The following is a 19,877-nucleotide window of genomic DNA, read 5'->3' as shown; positions in this document are numbered from 1 at the left end:
CCTCGCAATCAGAGGCACTGGGGAAGACTTTTTTGCACAGATAAAATCAGTATTGGAGGATGAGTAGGAATTATCCAAAGGGGAGATAATGGGGAGGAGATGGCATTCCATGGCATCCGACATCATGGGCAAAAGCTCAGAGGTGAGACACTGTAGCTGGCACAAAGAAATGCAAATGGTTCCGAGTGATGGGAGCATGGAGTAAGGGAGGAAGAGAGATGAGGATAGACAGGCTGGGCCAGATGCTGGAGAGTGGCAAATGGCAGGCTGAGAATCTCGGACTTGGAGGTGGACATGTTCCGTCTTCCGTTGACCCCTCCAGATCAACTCTGCCTGTCTTTGCCTTTCTCCCTTTCCCAGGAGGCCTACATGCCTGGACTGCAGCCACAGGCCCCCCTTCCCTCCAGCTTCTAGCTGGGCTCAGGCAGTGGGGAACTTGGCAGCGGACTGAATGGAGGAAGGAGAATGAGGTGGGAATGCTTGCTCCTGGCTCCTCCCTTGCAGGGTCACCAGACCTGCTCATGCCCCTTGACCAACAATGGCCCCCACACAGGAGTCTTCCTGGTTCAGGAACTGCTGCTTCCATTCATCCTTCCAGGCCTCAGGGTGGAAACAGTGCACACATTTCAAAAAATGGTTCCTTTTTAAACCCTCCTCAAATTATCTTCTGGTTCCTGCTGGATCCTGATCCTGTGGATTCAGACTGGTCCAAACCCTAACCTAGGAGCAATGGAGGGTCATGGAAGGATGCTGAGTAGGGAATAATGCGGTCAGCTTTGTGTTTTATACAGCTCACTGTGGCTCTGCATGAGGGATCAATGCGGGAGAGCGAGAGGGAGATAGGGCAGAGATGCAAGGCTGAGCTGGGATCCTCAGGATACACAGTGGTGGTGCCATGGTCACACAGGGAATTCCAGGGTTTGTGTGCCTGGGGTGGGCAGTGGTTGTGCTTCAGGGTTTTAGTTTTTAATTTTTGGTGGATTGTTTGCAAACATGGCAGTAAGAATCCCCGCATGTGACCACACCCTTTTGTAATATGACATTGCTGCTCCTCCCATCCAGAGGGGGATCCTATTCCTTATTCCCTGAATCTGCTGGGTTGTGACTTGCTTTGACCAACAGAATGCAGCAGAAGTGATGCTTGTGAGGTGTGCAGCCTAGGACTTGAGTCCGTGCAGCTTTGTTTCTCATTTTTTGGAATCAGCCACCGATGAATGCTAACAGACCACTCAGTATAGAGAGGGGCCCAGTGTCCACGTGCAAAGAGAGGCCCAGCCCCTCTAGCATCCCTAGCTGTCTCAGCCCCAGCTGATCCCTTGGCTGGATGCAGCTGCAAGACCCAAGAGGAACCACCCAGAGAATCCATAGAATTGTGAGAAGTAATAAATCCTCACACTCTTCAATCATTAAGTTGTGGTGGTGGTGGTTGTTGTTTTTGAGACAGGATTTCATTCTGTTGCCCAGGCTGGAGTACGGTGGTGCAATCTCGAGTCACTGCAACCTCCGCCATTTGGGCTCAGACAATCCTCTCACCTTAGTCCTCTAAGTATCTGAGACTACAGGCACAAGCCACCATGCCCGGCTAATGTTTGTATGTATTTCTCTTTTTGTACAAAGGGGGTTTCACCGTGTTTCCCAGGCTGGTCTCAAACTCTTGAGCTCAAGTGATCCACCCACCTTGGCCCCACAAAGTGCTGGGATTACAGATGTGAGCCACCATGCCCAGCCAGCCATTAAGTTTTGAAGTGGTTCGTTATACAGCAGTAGGTAATTACTATGGGCTGTTATTTATCTCCTTTGCAAATCTCCCTCTTCCTTCAAGGTCCTGCCCACGTGTCACCTCCTCCAAGTCCTCCCCTCGTCTGTAAATCATCCCTCCCTTCTCTAAATTCCACTGCTTCTTCTTCCTGCTCCTCTTGTGACCCTTATACCACGCTGCCTAATAGGATAATAAGAGGCACTTTCATGAGACATTGGGCACCTTTGTCACCTGGCTCCTAATTCATACATACTGCACATCATTCCACAAAGGACATGGAATAGCTTGTTATCTCATGAACTGTTCACAACACTGAAGGTGGCTACTATAGTATTTATTTCTCAAATGACAAAATCGAGGTTTGGAGATGTGGCTTGCCCAGGATCACTAAAAAGAGGCAGAGCCAGAGCCAGGATTGAAACCCAAATGTACACTTCTCTAAGTGCCTGTGTTGTGGTTATGCGTGTGATCTGCTCCTGGCAGGGAAGGGTCTGTTTCTCCACTAGAGGGTGAGGGAGAGTCACAAACCCTGGTCCAACCCTCTGTTCCCTCCCTACTGATGCATGGCCCTAACCCAGGAATCTAGAACTCTGGTCAGGGTGTCTGTCCCCATCTTACCCCTCCACACCCCCCACCCCCCTGCAGACACATGCACACATCTCACATCTGGTTTCCATTCTCTGTGCTGGCCTGCCCTGTGTCTTAACAAATTGACCCCCGCTTCTTTCCCAACAGAATGGGGCCAGAGGTGGTAAGCTTAGGGTTGATGCATCAGGAAGAAGCGATCACCATGGTCTTCTCTGGCTCAGTCTCATCCAGCTTCTGGGAAGGTGAGACAGGGCCCCAGGGCCAGGCTGGGGGATCAAGGGTAAGGCTTTGACCAGCCGTCTTGGTTGGGGGTAGAAAGAAAGATAAGCATGCTAAAATATAATTCTCTCATTTATTGAACTGACATTTATGGAGCCCCCTTTTTTATGCCAAGGTCAGGGGCTTAAGTTACAAAGGGTGAATAAGAGGCGCCTTACGGAGCTCTCAGCCTATGTAATGTCAGAGCTGAGACTCAGAGTCAGTGGGAAAACTGAGGCTCAGAAGGAGAGAAAAGAGGCCTGCCCACAGTCATACAGCCAGTTGGTAACAGAGCACAGTCCTCCCTACCCACCTTCTGTGTGCCTCTGGCGGCCACTCCATCACCCAGGGAACCCAGAAGCTTGAAGCTACCTAGGGTGAGGGCAGGGGTTTGCTGACCACCCCTCCTCTCCAGCATGGAGAGGGAGGACCTGGGACATCCAGGGTGCAAGATGACAGCTCTTGTAGGAGAAGGGACTGGAGCTGGTGGCCTCTTTTGTGCTGTCACTCAAGGTCAGAGGAATAAAAACCTTGCTGTTCTCTTTGTTCCCCTGCATTTCCTTTTTTAATGTTTGAGTGACATTACAACAGAGATCAGAGACCTCAGAAAACATTCTCCTCCAGCCCTTTCTCCCATTTCACTGAGCAGACAGAAGCCAAGGAGCAGGAGGCTTGCAGAGGTCTTGTAGCAGAAGTGCAGATTGCAGTGCCAGAATCTGGTCTCTTCTGCGTTGCCCGCTCTAACTTACAGCCTGACATGGGTTGGATTTGCAGGAGTCTGGGAAGGCTCTGCAGATATGTTCAACAAACACCTCCAGGAAGTCTTCTCAGAGCACAGCACCTCCTGCTGGGCTCCCTAATGTTGGCCTTGCCCTTTGGGCTCAGCAGAACTCCAAGTGTTGGTCAGCAGGAATGTTGAACTTAAGTTTGTGGGCCTCGAAGAGGTTGCACAGCTCTTTGATATAGCGCTGGTGCAGCTGGTTCACTTCCTCCTCCGAGGGATGCAGCGTCTTCTGTACCTCGATGGGCTTCCCCACTGCAAGGCATAGAAGCGTGCAGTGGCTTAGGGTAGGGAAGGGGACCTTGGGGCAGGTGCCCATCCCCATGGTTCATCCCTGCAGAAAAGTGCTCTTACTGCCATTCCTTCCAACCCTAATCTCAGGTGATGAATTTTAAGACATTAGGGCAACTCCAAGATTCTGATATAACAACAATGGCTGGATTTCTTTTCTTTCTTTCTCTCTTTCTTTCTCTCTTTCTCTCTCTCTCTCTTTCTCCCTTCCTTCCTCTCTCTCTCTCTCTCTCTCTCTTTCTTTCTTTCTTTCCTGCAGAGTCTCGCTTTGTAGCCCAGGCTGGAGTGCAGTGGCACAATCTCAGCTCACTGCAACCTCCACCTCCCGCATCCCGGTTCAACCAATTCTCCTGCCTGAGCCTTCCGAGTAGCTGGGATTACAGGCATGCGCCACCATGCCCAGCTAATTTTTGTATTTTTAGTAGAGACAGGGTTTCGCCATGTTGACCAGGCTGGTCTTGAATTCCTGACCTCGTGATTTGCCCTCCTCGGTCTCCTAAAGTGCAGGGATTACAAGTGTGAGCCACCGTGACCGGCCAATGGCTAGATTTCAATGTGTCAGGCAATGTATTAGGTGCTTTACATGAAATACTCCCTTTTATCCTATGGGTATAAAAAACTGTCATTATTCCTATTTGACAGATGAGTCAATGAGGCTCAGAGAGGTTACCTGACTTGTTCAAGGTCACATAGCCAGGAAGAACCACTGCCAGGTTTTAGACCCCGGGGGTGTGCCCTCACCTTCAGGCTATATGATCTGGGGAGTCCAAAATGCCATGATTGGAAGCGGCTATATTTCTAAAATGGGGTGAGTTCATAGCCCAGGCAGCTCTTCTTTCCCCTCTACCCCTCCACGCTGACCTGCAGTGGATCTCTTATCCCAGGGAGGAATCAGAATGGACCTAACTCATCTCTTTCTCTGGTTCTGCCTGGCTGGGAAGGCAGCTCCTCTGTCCTCTCTTCTGGCAATAGTTCTGGAGGCAGCAGAAGTATTAAAATTTGTGAAAATATTGCCACACAACACAGGGGGGGTCATGATGTAGGGGTTTACCAAGTCTGCTCAATTAGCAAGTGGATGGATGGAAGGATGGAGATGAGATAAATGGACTTCTCCCTATAAAGTCTTTCAGAGGCCGGGCATGGTGGCTCATGCCTGTAATCCCAGTACTTTGAGAGGCTGAGCCTGGGGGATCACTTTAGGTCAGGAGTTCGAGATGAGCCTGGCCAACATGGTGAAACCCTGTCTCTACTAAAAATACAAAAATTACCCAGGCGTGGTGGCATGCACCTGTAATCCCAGCTACTCTGGCAGTTGAGGCAGGAGAATCGCTTGAACCCGGGAGGTGGAGGTTGCAGTGAGCTGAGCTCATGCCACTGCACTCCAGCCTGGGCAACAGAGCAGGACTCTGTCTCAAAAAAAAAAGAATTAAATCCACCTTTTCCGGCATTGTAAAAAGTCAGAATGATCCTAATAAAAACCTCAACTTTGTTATACAAAAACAGTGTGATATTTTGGAAGATACTTAACTTCTCTGAGCCCCAGTTTACATCAACAAAATGGGTATAGTAACTCCTGTCTTGAAGGTATGGCCAGGCACAATGGCTCATGCCTTTAATTCCAGCACTTTGGGAGGCTGAGGCAGGTGGATCACTTGAGGTCAGGGGTTTGAGACCAGCCTGGTCAACATGGTGAAACCCCATCTCTACTAAAACTACAAAAATTAGCTGAGTTTTGTGGTGAGCAATTGTAGTCCCAGCTACTCGGGAGGTTGAGGCATGAGAATTTCTTGAACCCGGGAGGCAGAGGTTGCAGTGAGCCAAGATTGTGCCATTGCACTCAAGGCTTCCTGCCTTGAAGGTTGTTAGAATAAGCTGAGTTGCTTCATGTAGGGCAGCTAGTGTAGTGCCTGGCACACAGCAGATGCTCAGCAACTGGTCGCAACTATTGCTCTTGGCACCTCTGCTATAGTTCCTATCCCAGACTGTCTTCTATTCTATCTGCTTGCGTGTGTATGTTTCCCAGTCTAGAATGTGAGCCCCATTAGGGCAGGAATAAATCTGGCCCATCTCCACGTTCCCTTGCAGCACACAGCATAGCCTCCTCCCTCCCAGCCTGGTCCTGGACTTACCCACAGTGGTGATGGGCCGGCGGTAGGGTATTAAACCAAAGCTGTACTGAAAGACACCACGGCCATGAAAGAGTGGGAGGGAGATGCCCATGATCTTCTGCAACCGATTCTGGATACAGCGCAACCAGGAGCCAGAAGAGTTGGGAATCTGGTCAAATAGGTCATTCTCCCCGAAGGAGAAGATCGGCACCAGGGGTGCCCTGGAGACAAATAGAGGAAAGAGGGCATGTGGGAGGCCCCAGAGAAGGCACAAGCTGAAAGGCCCTTTAGCTTCCTGCAGGGACTCTGTGACCAAGAAATGGAGCAGAGGTCAGCCACCTGGGCTGGAAGTGGAGGCCTGGGTTATCTCCCAGACCTTCACAGCCCCATTCTCTGGGCAGGTCCCTTGCAGGGCCACAACTTCCCAGTTGCACCATGAGAGGTAGACCAGCATGCTTCAGACAGTCCTCCCAGATACAAAAATCTGCATTGTTTTTCCCAGAAAAATCTCTCCCACCTCAGCTGGCTCATGTTTCTCAAGGATGCTTCACCCCAAGTAGGGAGAAGAGCTCTGAAATGTACCCCAAATATCACTCTTCTAGATACCATAGGTCTCAGGTCAAGTGCCGGTTTTGTGGAATATGTTCATTGCCACCTAGTTTCTTAGATTACTGAGTCTCCCTTGTGGAAACTTTTCTAGGTATTTGGGCGTGAGACACCAAAATATAATCTTCATTGTGAATGGACTGAAAATCTCTACCAAAATAGAATCTGCATTCGTCTCTGCCCTCTTCCCACCAAAATAAAATCCTTGCCAATCGCCAACTGAAACCAGAGTGCTCTTCCCAGAGGCTTGATACCCGTGTGTCAGGGCAAGCCTGATGAAGCCCTTTCGGTTCCGCAGTAACAGCGTGAAGGATCCAGGCCTGGCATCCAGGGCCTCCTGGGCACCCCCTACAATGATGCCCAGCAAGTTTCCGCCACCCTTCCTGTTCAGAATGTGAGCAGCGCTCTCCCTTTCTGATGTGACCAACCCTGCGGAAAGAGAAAGGTGGGTCAGGTATGGGGTGAGGGAGCAAGGGCTATGAAAGCACATATAGCCCATGAAAGAGATCACCAGCAAGGCCTGGGGTTGCCCCAACTGCACCCCATTCCAGCTAGGAGCTCCCTGAGTCCTCTCCCTCTTCCCAACCCACTGATGGACTTAGCACCCAGCACGGTGCTGTAGGAAGTGCTTCTTTGGGCCCAGCCTCCTTCTCCTACTGCACACGCTCTTGGAAGAAGTATAGAACTGTTGGCAACCCTCCTGAAAATTTGTTACCTTCCTGAGCTGCTCAGGGGTGGAAACACTCACCTGCGGACATGATGTAATCTCTGAAAAGGGGGGCCCGGAACCACAAGGTCAGCATCATCAGATGGGGGCGGATACCGGGGAAGATCGAAGAGAAGCCTGTGCTCTCAGTGCACAGGTTGGCAAAGGCTCCAGCTGCCAGGACTCCATGGGGGTGGAAGCCCGCAATGTAGTTCCGAGAGGGGTCCAGCTCAGCAGTCTTGACCAGCTGCAGGGACAGCAACCTACTGAGCCAGGGTGGGGCCTGTGTTCCAACCCTGACTCTTCCCCTCACTGGTGTGACCTTGGGAAACCCCCCTGAGCCTCCAGGTCTTCATCCATATGTCTGACCACCCTGGGTTCTTACGAAGATTCAGATATGGTGTGTGACAGCACCTGGAGATACCATGGTGCTGGCTGTGCCACAGAGTTGATGCTGGCTTGGGACAAATTGCTTCCCTCTCCTACAGACTCCTCATTTATAAAGTGGCAATACAGTATTTGGCCCTGTCCCTACTACCTCCTAGGGCTACTGAGAAACTCAGGCATGATGGTGCCTGGAATTATTTATACCAACACCACCTGTACAGGATCTAACATGAAGGCATCAAGAGGCTACACAGGGGTATCACCATGCTGAAATAGCCCCATTTTAAGAAAAACAATGTTCCAGCCAGGCATGGTGGCTCATGCCTGTAATCCCAGCACTTTGGGAGGCCAAGGCGGGTGGATCACCTGAGGTCAGGAGTTTGAGACCAGCCTGGCCAACATGGTGAAACCCCACCTCTAATAAAAATACCAAAAATTAGCTAGGTGTAGTGGCAGGCGCCTGTAATCACAGCTACTCAGGAGGCTGAGACAGGAGAATCACTTGAACCTGGGAGGCGGAGGTTGCAGTGAACTGAGATCGCACCACTGCACTCCAGCCTGGGCAACAAGAGCAAAAAACTCCATCTCAAAAAAAAAAAAAAAAAAAAAGAAGAAAAGCATTTGTGCATAGAGAAACACCCTGGTGAGTGGAAGGGCCTGTGTCTAGGTCACTGAGCCAATATTAGAATGGACATCTACGCGCACGTTATCTATTGTGGTCCCACAGAGCATGCAGTCGGATACGTGCACATAGATACATGTAATAATACTGGCTCAGTGACCTAGACACAGGCCCTCCCACAGTGCAGGCACTTGGATACTAAGGTGTGGCCTGCACCTCCCTAGATGTGGTCTCTATTGGTATCTTTCTATGCTAACCTCTTTCATCTGTCCCCTGGACCCAAATCTATCACAACATCCCTGTGAAGATTACAGATCATGTGTCTGATGCATCTGTGTCCCCAGTGCAGGCCTGGAACAGAGGAGATGCTCTGGAAAGGGTATGGCATGAAGGAAGGAAGGAATAAGCCCAATGGATGAGGATGGTGCAGCCTCAGAAGGAAGGCTCCCTGACCCCAATCCTATCCTGGCATGTTACCAGGGTTCCACTAGTGAGAAAAAGAACCTTGAGTCAGGAGACCCAGGTTCTGCCACTGGCTCATCACATGACCGTTGTCAGGCCCCTGTCCCCTCTGTGGCTCAATTATTTCTGTCCCACAGGACACTGATAATGCCTCCCTGGCAGGGTTGCTACTGGGTTTAAGGGGGTAAACAAAGAAGAGAGGAGACTTGTGAAGTGCTGTGGTCTGTCTCCCTCCCTCAGTTCTGTTAGGTGAAGGGAGTGTGACTAAGCGAAGATGGATGGCTGTCTGGGGAAAATCCTGCCTGGGTGCATGGCCTGGCAGGCTGGGTGTGCAGCAGGCAGTGGGGCCTGGAGAAGGACATAGCCAGGTTACTAGGCTCTGGGGGTTGTTATCGCTTTTAGTTGATGTGATTTATATACCATAAAACGTATCCATTTTAAGTATGAAATTCAGGGTTTCAGTACATTTAAAAAGTATGGGATAGGTGTGGTGGCTCACACCTCTAATCTTAGCAGCCTGGCAACACAGTGAGACTCCATCTCTACAAACATTTTTTTAAAGTTGTGGTGGTGTGTGCCTATAGTCCAAGCTACTTGGGAGGCTGAGGCAGGAGGATTGCTTGAGCTCAGGAATGAGGCTGCAGTGAGTTATGATTGCACCACTGCACTCCAGCCTGGATTACAGAAAGAGATCCTGTCTTTCTTTCTTTTTTTTTGAGACAGGGTCTTACTCTGTCTCCCAGACGCGAGTACAGTGGCACAATCTCGGCTCACTGCAACTTCTGCCTCCCAGGCTCAAGTGATCCTCCTGCCTCAGCCTCTTGAGCACCTGGGATTACAGGTGTGCACCACTATCGCCAGGCTCATTTTTGTATTTTTAGTGGAGATGGGGTTTCACCATGTTGGCCAGGCTGGTCTTGAGCTCTTGACCTCAAATGATCCATCCCCCTCAGCCTCCCAAAGTGCTGGGATCACAGGTATGAGCCACCACACCTGGCCAAGATCCTGTCTTTAAAAAAAAAAAAAAAGTGTGTTACCAATCAATATCTAATTCCAGAGCATTTTCAACACTCCAAAATAAACTCATACCTATTAGAAGTCACTGCCCCTCTCCCCAGCCCCTGGAACCACGAATTTACTTTTTGTCTCTATGGATTTGCCTGTTCCAGACATTTCACGTAAATGGAATCATATAATATGTGGCATTTGTGTCTGGTTTCCTTCATTTAGCATGATTGGAGGTTTTTCTATGTTATAATATGTATCTGTACTTCATTCCTTGCTGTGACTGTATACTATTCCATTTTATGGATATTCTACATTTTGGATGTTCATTCATTAGTCAAGGACATTTGAGCGGTTTCACCCTTGGGCCATTACAAATAACGTGGCCACGAGCACTTGTGTACAAGTCTTGGTGTGAAAATGTTTTCAGTTCTTTGGCAGGGGCTACAGGGGCGCTTTTTTAACCCCAAGACGCTCTTCAGTCCCTGCCTAAACGATCACAGCACCACATAGGGCTCTCCGGGAGTGGACATCTGGACATTGAGTGGGAGGGAGGACAGCGGGGGACTGCTATGTCTCTACTGTGTCTGTCCGTTCCCATTTCTCCACAAACGAACTTGTGCCCCCTCACAGCCGTGGGTCAACTGAAGAGCCTCAAGAGCCCACTGTCCTAACAGATTCTTTATGGTTCACAAAGCAGCCATGCTGTTAGCTTGTTTAATGTTCAATCTGGCCCTAGGGAGGCTGACTGGAGTATGATAGGCCCCGTGTGACAGTCCAGCAAACTGAGCTGTGGAGACCTGCCCTGAGCCACACAGATGGCTCTGAGTTCTGCCACCTCCTGCAGAAAGCATCAGAGAGAGAGAGAGGAAGAGAGAGCGCGCAAAGTGAGCCAGGAAGCCTTTGTTCTAGACCCAGGGAAATATCCTGGCACTCAGGACTGTCTTTGGGGCCTTTCACTCACTAGTCAGACTTGGAAGGTCCAGAGTTCTCTCGATTCCCTTCTCCCAGGAGAAAGTGGCTCCTGCATCAACAACCTGCCTCACACTGCTCCAGGGCCTGGCGTGGGAGAGCTTGTTCATGGCCTATTTATGTGCTTAGATTAATTGGCAGGTTAAAAATGCTGGGCATGCAGGGTCTGATTCAGTAGGTCTGATCTGGCCTTGGGCATCTGATTTGTGACAGATTTCCTAGGGGATTTGGTTACACATCAAAATTCAAAAATCCCCTTTCAGGTTCAGGCAGTTAGCGCTGTGTGTGTGCGTGTGTGCGTGTGTGTGTGTGTGTGTTTAGGGACTAGGGTACTTCCCTGTCTCCCCCCATCCAGCTCAGATGGATGGAAAGGCTTGGATATTCTCCTTGGCCCTGGCTGTAACTCCCTGTGGCCCTGGGTAGGGCTTTGGCCTCCCCAGTCCACTCTGTTGATAAGTTATTAGCTGGTTCTCGCCCCACCATAGTCACACATTCACTTCACAGACACGCATTGATACCCATAGACACATCCCCTCAATTCTTTTTTTTTTTTTTTTTTTTTTTTTTTGAGACGGAGTCTTGCTCTGTAGCCCGGGCTGGACTGCAGTGGCCGGATCTCAGCTCACTGCAAGCTCCGCCTCCCGGGTTTACGCCATTCTCCTGCCTCAGCCTCCGGAGTAGCTGGGACTACAGGCGCCCGCCACCTCGCCCGGCTAGTTTTTTGTATTTTTAGTAGAGACGGGGTTTCACCGTGTTAGCCAGGATGGTCTCGATCTCCTGACCTCGTGATCCGCCCGTCTCGGCCTCCCAAAGTGCTGGGATTACAGGTTTGAGCCACCGTGCCCGGCCCACATCCCCTCAATTCTAACATGCGCACTCTCCCTGCCCACTTGTTGAAGAAATACGGTAAGTGCCAGGCCCTGAGAGCTGGAAAGAGTGCCAGAGTTGGTAAACACTCCCAGTATCTACCAGGCCCCAGGCACCCTGCGTACACCAACTTGCCTCACCCTCCGTCAACCGTATGAGGGAAGTATTGTATCATTGCCCCCCGCACTTAGCAGATGAGGAGATGGAGACACAAGGTTCATTAACTAGTTGTGGGTCATATAGCTAGTATAGACTTAGAGCCAGGGTTTGAACCCAGAAGCCTGGTTCTGCGTGTGTAACCAGGAGGCTCTGCCACCCTGTAGGAGTCCTAAGTAAAAGGGGATTCATGGGGTAAGAGGGTGCACTCCAAGTAAGAGCGCCAGCACAAGTGATGTAGCTCATGCCTAGATGGCTCGGATGGCAAAGGGAGGACAAGCGAGTGAGGGGTGGGTGGGGTGCAGGGACTGGAAGGCTGCAGCAAAATAGAGTTTAAGAGCCATGGGAGTCACTGTCACTGCAGTATTTCACTCATTTTATGAGGATTATTCCAGCCGCAGTGTGGTGGATGGACTGCTGGGGGCATTGGCAGAAGTAGAGCCAAGATAAAGAGATATGTATGGTCAGGGCTTAGGGCCAGGGGAGGAGAAATCAGCCTGGAGGAGTTTAGGAGGCAGAGCCCAGGGCTTACAGCAGTGGTTCTTCACTGGGGCAAGTGTATGCTCCCAGCTCCTCCCCCTCCCCTAACAGAAGTCATTTGGTAATGTCTATAAATGTTTTTGGCTGTCACAGCAGGGAGGGATAGTGTTACTGGCATTGAGTGAGTAGATGCCAGGGGTGCAGACAGTCCCCACAACACAGAATAATACAGCCCCAAATTTGAATGGTGCCCAGGTGGACAAAGCTACCTGGAGGGTTACCTGGCTGTGGGTTGCAGTGGACCAGAATAGGGTGGGAGGTTCCCAGTCCCTGCAAGGCAGCCCTGGGGCTAAGGGAACCGCTGTGCTCTGTGCCAGCTCTCCCTGCCCATGGCAGAGGTAGGACTCCTGGGAGGGTCCTGGAGATGCGCCCCAGCTCCATGTGAGAAGACCTCCCAGGCAGAGCCTTCCTATAACCAAGGGGGCAATCTCAGGGGGAAGCACGTATCCTAGATTGTGTAAGCTGGGATTTCTGTCCTGGGTGAAAGCTGGGCACCTGAGTCCCAGTGACTCGGGTTAAGAGACCCAGTGCTGAGAGGTGGTGGCTAGGAGGTCAGGCACTAAGGCCCTAGAGATGCCTGGCAGGCTGCAGAAGACCTGAGGGTTTGTCACAGGTGTGTGTGGGTGGGGTCAAGGAGGTGGCCTGCAGGCTGCCCCAAGCCTGGCTCTGACAGTGACAGGCACAGTGCAGGCAGCATTTCCTGACAGCTGGTCACAGCCCTGGTCATAGCCCTCGGTGCCTAAGGCCTTGGCCCATGGAGACCGTGTTTGCTCCAGATGACAAAATCTTCAGCGCCAGGGAAACCCAGAGCCTGGGTGGGTCTTCAGTATCAGGTGGGAACAGCTCCTCCTACACAAAACATTGCCTGACGCTCCACAACTAGCTCTGTGGGAAGCTGACCGGGTGACTTTATAAAGTTCCGAGGCCCAGAAACGGTTTCTGAATTTTTCTTGAAATTCCATCACCAGGTGCTAGTTCATAAAAGCGCAGTAAGAACTGATAAAAGCTCAGAAATCACTGGACAGCCACATGTATATGGCAGGAGAGCGTAGAGGTTTGTGAATGGTGGGGGAGTTCAGCAGAGCTGGGTCTCCCTACTGTCTGCTCACCCCATGATCCCTTCAGGACTTGGGCAGTAAAGGTGTGTGGGAGGCTGGGAGGGTCTATGGAAAGAGAGTCTGCAGGCCACAGCCCCACCCAACAGGCCCAGCTTAGAACATAGTCAAAATGAACATCATCTCGCCCTCTGCTGGCCACTCAGTGGCATTGCCACCTTCGGCAGATGGTGCTGCAAAGGGCCTGCGGTGAGCAAGGATTCTGGAAAAACACACACACACGCACACACACACACACACACACACACACACAACGGTGCACAGGAGCAGGCACAGTGGCTGACGCCTGTAATCCCAGCACTTTGGGAGGCCGAGGTGGGCAGATCATCTGAGGTCGGGAGTTCAAGACCAGCCTGGTCAACATGGTGAAACTCCGTATCTACTAAAAAAGTACAAATTAGCCAGGAGTGGTGATGGGTGCCTGTAATCCCAGTTACTCAGGATGCTGAGGCAAGAGAATCACTTGAACCTGGGAGGTGGAGGTTGCAGTGAGCCGATATAATGCCACTGCATTCCAGACTGGGCAACAAAAGTGAAACTCCGTCTTAAAAAAACAAAAACAAAACAAACAAACAAAAAAACAAACAAAAAAAACGGTGCACATAGAATTTCTGCAAATCGAGGCCTGTGTCCCACCAGTGTTAACAGTACTAAGGTTGAGATATCCTCCTTAAGAGCCACCTGGCTGAGGAAGGAGCAGGAAGGACGTTGGTAGGGTAGGTGCAGAGCTGCCTCAGCATTTCTGCCAGACCTGCAACTGGAAAGGCTCCAGGTACACAGAGGGCCAGATGCTGTCCTTTGAGGCCCTTGGGCTGGCTGAAGACACCCCAGGAGAACTTTCAGGTGAGCAGTCCCAGTCCTGCAGAATGGCCTCCAATGGCCTCCACCCTCTGACCTGAGGGCCTCCCCAGCCTCCTCTGCAGGCCTGCCTTCTGCTTTAGCCATGCTGGATGTCAGCCTGTGGCTCAGAACTCACCGTGAGGCAAGTGTCTGGGCCTGTGCTTGTGTGTTTGCCTTTTCAGGCTGCTTTTTTTCCCCCAGTGGGCTTGGGATTCAGCTCAAGAGCGGGAAGTGAGACCAGAACCTCCAAAGCTCTCCGGGAGGCCAGAGCCTGCTTCAGGTTTTCTTTGGCTTGGTCCCTGATGTCACACACACGTCCCCAGGCTGGCCACAGCACACTTTCCCGGGGAGACTCTGACCTTTCTGGCACAGAAGAGGAAGCCCAGGCTGGAGAGAGGAGAGGCAGGAAAGGGAGGTGAATCTCAAAGTGCAGAGGTCCTGGGGTGGGGATGAGGACTGTGCCTCTGACACATCCATGGTCTGCTCCCAGAACTCAGCAAGCCCTAAGTTTCTTTGCTGACAAGACCCTGGAGGGGGCCTTGCAGGAAACACATATGAGGGGCAGGGGAGACTGCCCCCATCCTGAGCCCCCCAGGCTAGACCATGTTCTGCCTTTCCACATCTACCACCCCTCGTGAGCATGGCACGTGAGTCTCTGCCAGCCACTGCCTGCTCTCTGCCCAGCACCCCCCTTGCCCTTTGCCCTGGAGGCCCTGCCCACTGCGGTGCTAGAGGCTCCTGCATTCCAGTTGTGGCTCAGCCTTTGCCAGTCCTTCTTGGGCTCCAGGACTCTCAGAAGGGAGCAAGGCAGGAACCCCAACCACCTTGCGTTCCCATAATTCAGACAAGTTTCTTAACTTTGGTGGACTTGTTTCCTCTACCCCTCCCCCTTTGCAAGCTGGAGACCTTGTTTCTGGAGGGACAGGAAGAGGTAGGCTTCCCAGGCAGAGTGGGAGAAGTTACATAGGTGTGGAGGTCAGAGCAGCAGGACTCTCAGAGTCCTCTCCAGACTCGAGTCACAACCACGCCTTCTCAGAGTCCCACTGCCAAGGTAAAATAATACTAGCCGCCCGTTTACTGAAAACCTACAAAGTGCTAGTCGGGCATGGTGGTTCACGCCTGTAATTCCAGCACTTTGGGAGGCTGAGGTGGGCGGATCACCTAAGGTTGGGAGTTCGAGACCAGCCTGACCAACATGGTGAAACCCCGTCTCTACTAAAAATACAAGAATTAGCCAGGCATGGTGGCCGGCACCTGTAGTCCCAGCTACACAGGAGGCTGAGGCAGGAGAATTGCTTGAACCTGGGAGGCAGAGGTTGCAGTGAGCCGAGATCGCACCACTGCACTCCAGCCTGGGTGACAGAGCCAGAGGGAGACTCCATCTCAAAAAAAAAAAAAAAAAAAACCTACAAAGTGCTTTACCTGCTTTGTCTCATTGAATCTACACAACCCAGTGAGGTATGTGGCATTATCCCCATTTTACATATGAGGAAACTGATGCTCAGAGAGACTAACTTGCCCACCGTCATACAGCCAGTATGGTATGGGGCTGACTTGGGATCAGAGTCTAGTCTGCCTGTCTCCACAGGCCATGTCTTATCCCTTTCTTCTCTCCTGCTTCCAGAGGAGGGCCAACTGCCCCTGCCTGTCCCTTCCTTGCATCCCTGCTGCCTTCCCCACCCTATCCCATCTGGCCAATAAACCATCACTGCCTGGCTGCATAGATCAAGGCTTTAGATTGCCTGGGATTCCGTTGAAGGGGCCGAAAGATCTGCTCACTCAAATTCAGGGATCTGCTCTGCTCTGGACACACCTTCAAGTGCAGGGCCAAGTGTCCACAATGACCATGAGGTGACAGGAGTCGGAAAGCCAGAGATTTGAAGGCATGCAGAGGAGGAGGAATCAGTCTACTTACTAGATACATGGGGAGACTGAGCCTCAGAACAGGATAAAGCTTTGCCCAAAGATACACTATATGCCAGTTAGGGGCAGGGTCGGATCTGAGAACAACTCAGGGCTCTCTCACCTGTCCCTTTGCCCACAGTCAGTGTACACACTTGGAAATCTGTAAAAGAACTTGTGTGACATTGGTGATATTTTCTCTTTCTCTGGGTGTCAGCCTCCTCTTCTGGTAAATGTTAAGTGTGAGGTTAGATGGTCCTTAGAAACTATAAGTTTATTACCTTCACTCCCAAGCCTGGGCTGCTCATGGGTCTGTCCCTTTAAGATACATAGGCATGCCTTACATCATACACCCCACAGAACTCCTTCAAACGCTGGACACTCATCAGTCCCTGTACTGGCCCTGCATCCCTGCGAAACCATGCAGATGTGAAACCATGATCGGAGAGAAGCTGGACTCCTCTCCAGGTCACATAGTAGCAGAAGCCCTAGCTCCTACCTCCCAGCCCAGTAGCCTCCTCAATGCATGCAGGGCCATATTTTCCCATGAAGATGTGGGCACTCTGGCCCTGACCACACCCCAGCCAACTCCCTCCCCCACCCCAACCAGCCTCAATACTCACCGAGATGGGGAAATAGTCCTTCATGTACTTCCATATGGTCCAGCACCTGATGGCCTGGACGCGCCGGCCCCCCTGCCGCGGCTTGTCTCGGTCCAGGTACCACCAGGCCGCATATAGGACAGTGAGGAGCCAGAATCTTGTAAACAGGAGGGCTATGAAGCCCACAATGCAGATCTCGGCTGGGGAGGGAAGAAGGAGCTGTCAGGAACAGGATCTGAGAGGAAGGCAGGTGAAATTGCTCAGACTGAGTTCTGCCCATAGGCCCGGCACTAGCAGCACCGTCCTGTCCAATCCTTGACCCCAGGAGGAAGACAGCAGCTTCCTGATCCTTCAAGGAGGAGAGGAAGGCCTCGAGAGGGACTGTGGCCAGCCCAGTGTCACTGGGAGCACGCGTTGAGCCTAGGTAGGCCTAATACCAAAGCTCACTTTCCCCCACTGCACCAGGCCACCTAATTCACTCCATCCCCCGCCTATCTCCCTTCTCCCCAGGAGAGTTGTCTGTACTTACCAAGTAATCAATGGGGACAACTGGTTGGATAAACTGTTCTGGTTTCCGTCTTTTGGGATCTCAGAGCAAAGGGAGACCCTTTCCTGTTCTCTTTCTGTTCATCCTCTGCCCCATTTTCCCAGAGATAAATCCAGGTAGGTCCCTCCCCTTATTCAAGCCCTTCGTGACTTCCCCATAACTTCAGGCATAGTCCAAGCAGCTCAGCCTGGCCTCCAGGAGCCTCAGAGCTGGCCCTGTCCCTCCCGCTCCCGCCTCATGTCTGTGGCCACTCTGAACTACACAGTGTTCTCAAACCCTGCTGAGCTCCAGTGACCAGTGACGTTTGTTGTTGAAAGAAGGAGGGACGGAGGAAGAGGCCAGCCCTGGCCACCCCAGAATCAGGGGTGCATCAGGGCTAAGACCAGGCCTCGTGTGGAATTCCCCTCTGACTGGTGGTTTCTCAGCCCTTACTAGAGGCAAATCCTTGATTGTTTGGCTCATCTGTGCAAAGGGGGCATACAGGGATGTGTAAAATGTCTAAAAACCCTTAGAACAGAGACACAGCTCAACCAGAAGGGATGCTAGGGCAGGGTCCTGGAGGGCCTGCTTTGCCAAGGGGGAGCTTTTTAGCTACAGAATTGTGGGGGAGTTTCTGAGGAAGTACGTGTGTGTGTATGTGGGTGTATATGTGTGTGTGTGAGAGAGACAGAGAGAAAGAGAGAGACATGGCTACTGACCAATGTGTTCAGAGTGTGTCAACATTTCAACAACCAGGAGAGTGGTATCTGTGTGCAGAACCCCAGCCCTGGAGGCAGCAGTTCCTACCCTGTCTGGTGCCAGCAGATGAAAGGAAAAATCCCATGGACTCCCAGTCATTCTCTCTTCCCAAGCCACAGATCCAGGCCCTCCTCGAAAATGTTACCTTCGGCAGAGCTGTTGTTTGGGCAAGGGTGATCTCTCTGGCCACAAATCAGTGGTGGGGTGGGTAAGGGGCCATGCTCATGCCCTCTAGTGTGAGCCCAGCCCAAGGTCCAGGCCAGGTCTGTGCTGAGCAGAGGTCAGCACATTTCTTCATTTCCTTCACAATAGCCCTGCAAGGCCAGCATTGTTGTCCCCAATCTGCAGATGGTGAAGTCGAGGCTTGGAGAGGTCAGGCATGGGCTGGCTAAAGTCACGCAACTGGTCAGTTGCCCAGCTGGGTCTGACTCCGGGTTTCCTGGTACCCAGCATGCCCACTCCACAGTCCACTCTCAGCCTGCACTTTCTCCCCGCCCTCCTGTTCTTCCCTGTTTCTCTCACTTACCCCACTACCAGCCCCAGTTTCCTCCTCCCAGAGAGTACAGAAGGAAATCCCTCCTCTCTGAGCAGGCTGCAGAGCCCAGAACTCTCCCATCACCACACAGAGGCTTTCCTACACCACCTGGCAGCCTGCAGATGGTCTCCATCCAAGTGCCAAAGGAGAACCCACAGTGCAATCCAGGAAGAGTAAGTAACCTGCCCAGAGCCGCAGATGGTGACTTCTACCCCACTCCACCACCAAGAAGCCTCTGGGCAGGCCCAGGAGTTCTCTCTGGGCAGGGGCTCTGAGTGCAACAAAGCCCCCTTTAGGATAAGTGTCTTCCCACCATCAATGTGCTGTGTGCACCTGGTGTGGCTGCTCTGCCTCACCTGAGTGCGGTGGTCTCCCATCCCACAGTGCAGCCCAACTTACCCAGAGCCAAGAACGAGAAGACAAACTGTAGGACAGCAAGTGTCTGCAGCCTGCGCTCCCACGGCACAAACAAGGGCGCGAACTCTACCATGCTGGAGGGTCAGCCTGAATCCCGCGGTTCTGTGAGCTCTGCTGTGGTCTGAGGCACCCACAGGTTTTTGTTCCTGCCCCAGGCTGTAGAAGCTGGCAGGGAGAGTGCCACACCCAGCCCAGCCCAGCCCCAAGGCCTCCTTGCCCCTGCTGAGGCAGGAACTTCTATCCTACAAGAAACCTTTGAATCTACCTGCTGGAGCCTGGCTAAGGAAGGAGGAAGAGAAAGGGTTGTATAGCCTTTATCAGCCTTCTCAGGCAACACCTTATCTGCATGGCTACCTTTCCCTGATCGCTTAAATCTTGTCTTTCCTATAACTAGACAGGTGAAGCCCCAAGCATATGCAATCTCGCCCCCTTCCCACCTATTCAATGACTTGGCCCCAAGGTCAATGGATAAGATGACCTTGTCCTATCCATTGTTCCCTCTCCACACATATGCTGTACTAACTCCTACCTAAAAATCCCCACCCACACTGTGTCCTCCACCTCCTGCCCCGTTTTTCTGCTCACTCACACAGCAAACTCTTGGAAGAGCTGTCTTTCATGCCTTCCCGTCCTCACCTCCCATCTGTGGTACCATAAATAGTGGTCCACACTTCAGGTATCACCCTTCCACAAAAATGCCCTTGGCAAGTTCCCTGGTAACCTCCACGTTGTTAAATCCAGTAATCAATTCTCACATCTCATCCTGACCTATTGGCGGCATTAGATACGGTTGATCATTCCCGTGTCTTTGAAACCGCTTGGCCTTTGGACACTATGCTCTCCCAGTTTTCCTCCTAGCTCTCTGGCTGCTCCTTCTAGGTCTCCTTTGTGCCTCTCGTCTTTCACCAGGCCAGCTGTTAGAGTCCCCCTCCTCCACTCCATCCTCCGGACTTCTCTTTTCTCTCCAGTTCCTGCTCTGTGAGATCTCATCCAGGCTCACACCTGGCATTCTATTTACACAGCAAACACTTCCAAATCTGCATCTGCAGCTCTGCTCCCTGGGGCTCTAAACT

General features: G+C 51.8%; 1 protein-coding gene across 1 annotated transcript; it reads right to left on the bottom strand.

Annotated features, from left to right (window-relative positions):
* Positions 1-2,698: 2,698 nt before the first annotated feature.
* MOGAT2 (monoacylglycerol O-acyltransferase 2) lies at positions 2,699-18,968 on the bottom strand. Its single transcript, XM_008020184.3, has 6 exons — positions 18,787-18,968; positions 16,589-16,767; positions 7,140-7,344; positions 6,646-6,820; positions 5,807-6,006; positions 2,699-3,641 (listed from the first exon to the last, which is right to left on the bottom strand). Exons 1-6 carry the CDS (start codon positions 18,875-18,877, stop codon positions 3,487-3,489), a joined length of 1,005 nt encoding a protein of 334 aa, XP_008018375.2. The 5' UTR covers positions 18,878-18,968; the 3' UTR covers positions 2,699-3,486.
* Positions 18,969-19,877: the final 909 nt, after the last annotated feature.

Source organism: Chlorocebus sabaeus, chromosome 1 (genome assembly GCF_047675955.1).
Source record: "Chlorocebus sabaeus isolate Y175 chromosome 1, mChlSab1.0.hap1, whole genome shotgun sequence".
Lineage (NCBI taxonomy): Eukaryota > Metazoa > Chordata > Mammalia > Primates > Cercopithecidae > Chlorocebus > Chlorocebus sabaeus.
Note: the sequence above shows the minus strand (reverse complement) of the source record. Positions and strands in the feature narration are given on the sequence as shown.

Coding starts and splice junctions, on each gene's coding strand:
- MOGAT2 (XM_008020184.3), bottom strand. CDS start 18,877: ATGGTAGAGTTCGCGCCCTTGTTTGTGCCGTGGGAGCGCAGGCTGCAG. Junction 7,345..16,588: donor AGGACTATTTCCCCATCTCG/GTGAGTATTGAG, acceptor CTGTCCCTGCAG/CTGGTCAAGACTGCTGAGCT. Junction 6,007..6,645: donor AGGCTTGCCCTGACACACGG/GTATCAAGCCTC, acceptor ATTTGTCTCCAG/GGCACCCCTGGTGCCGATCT.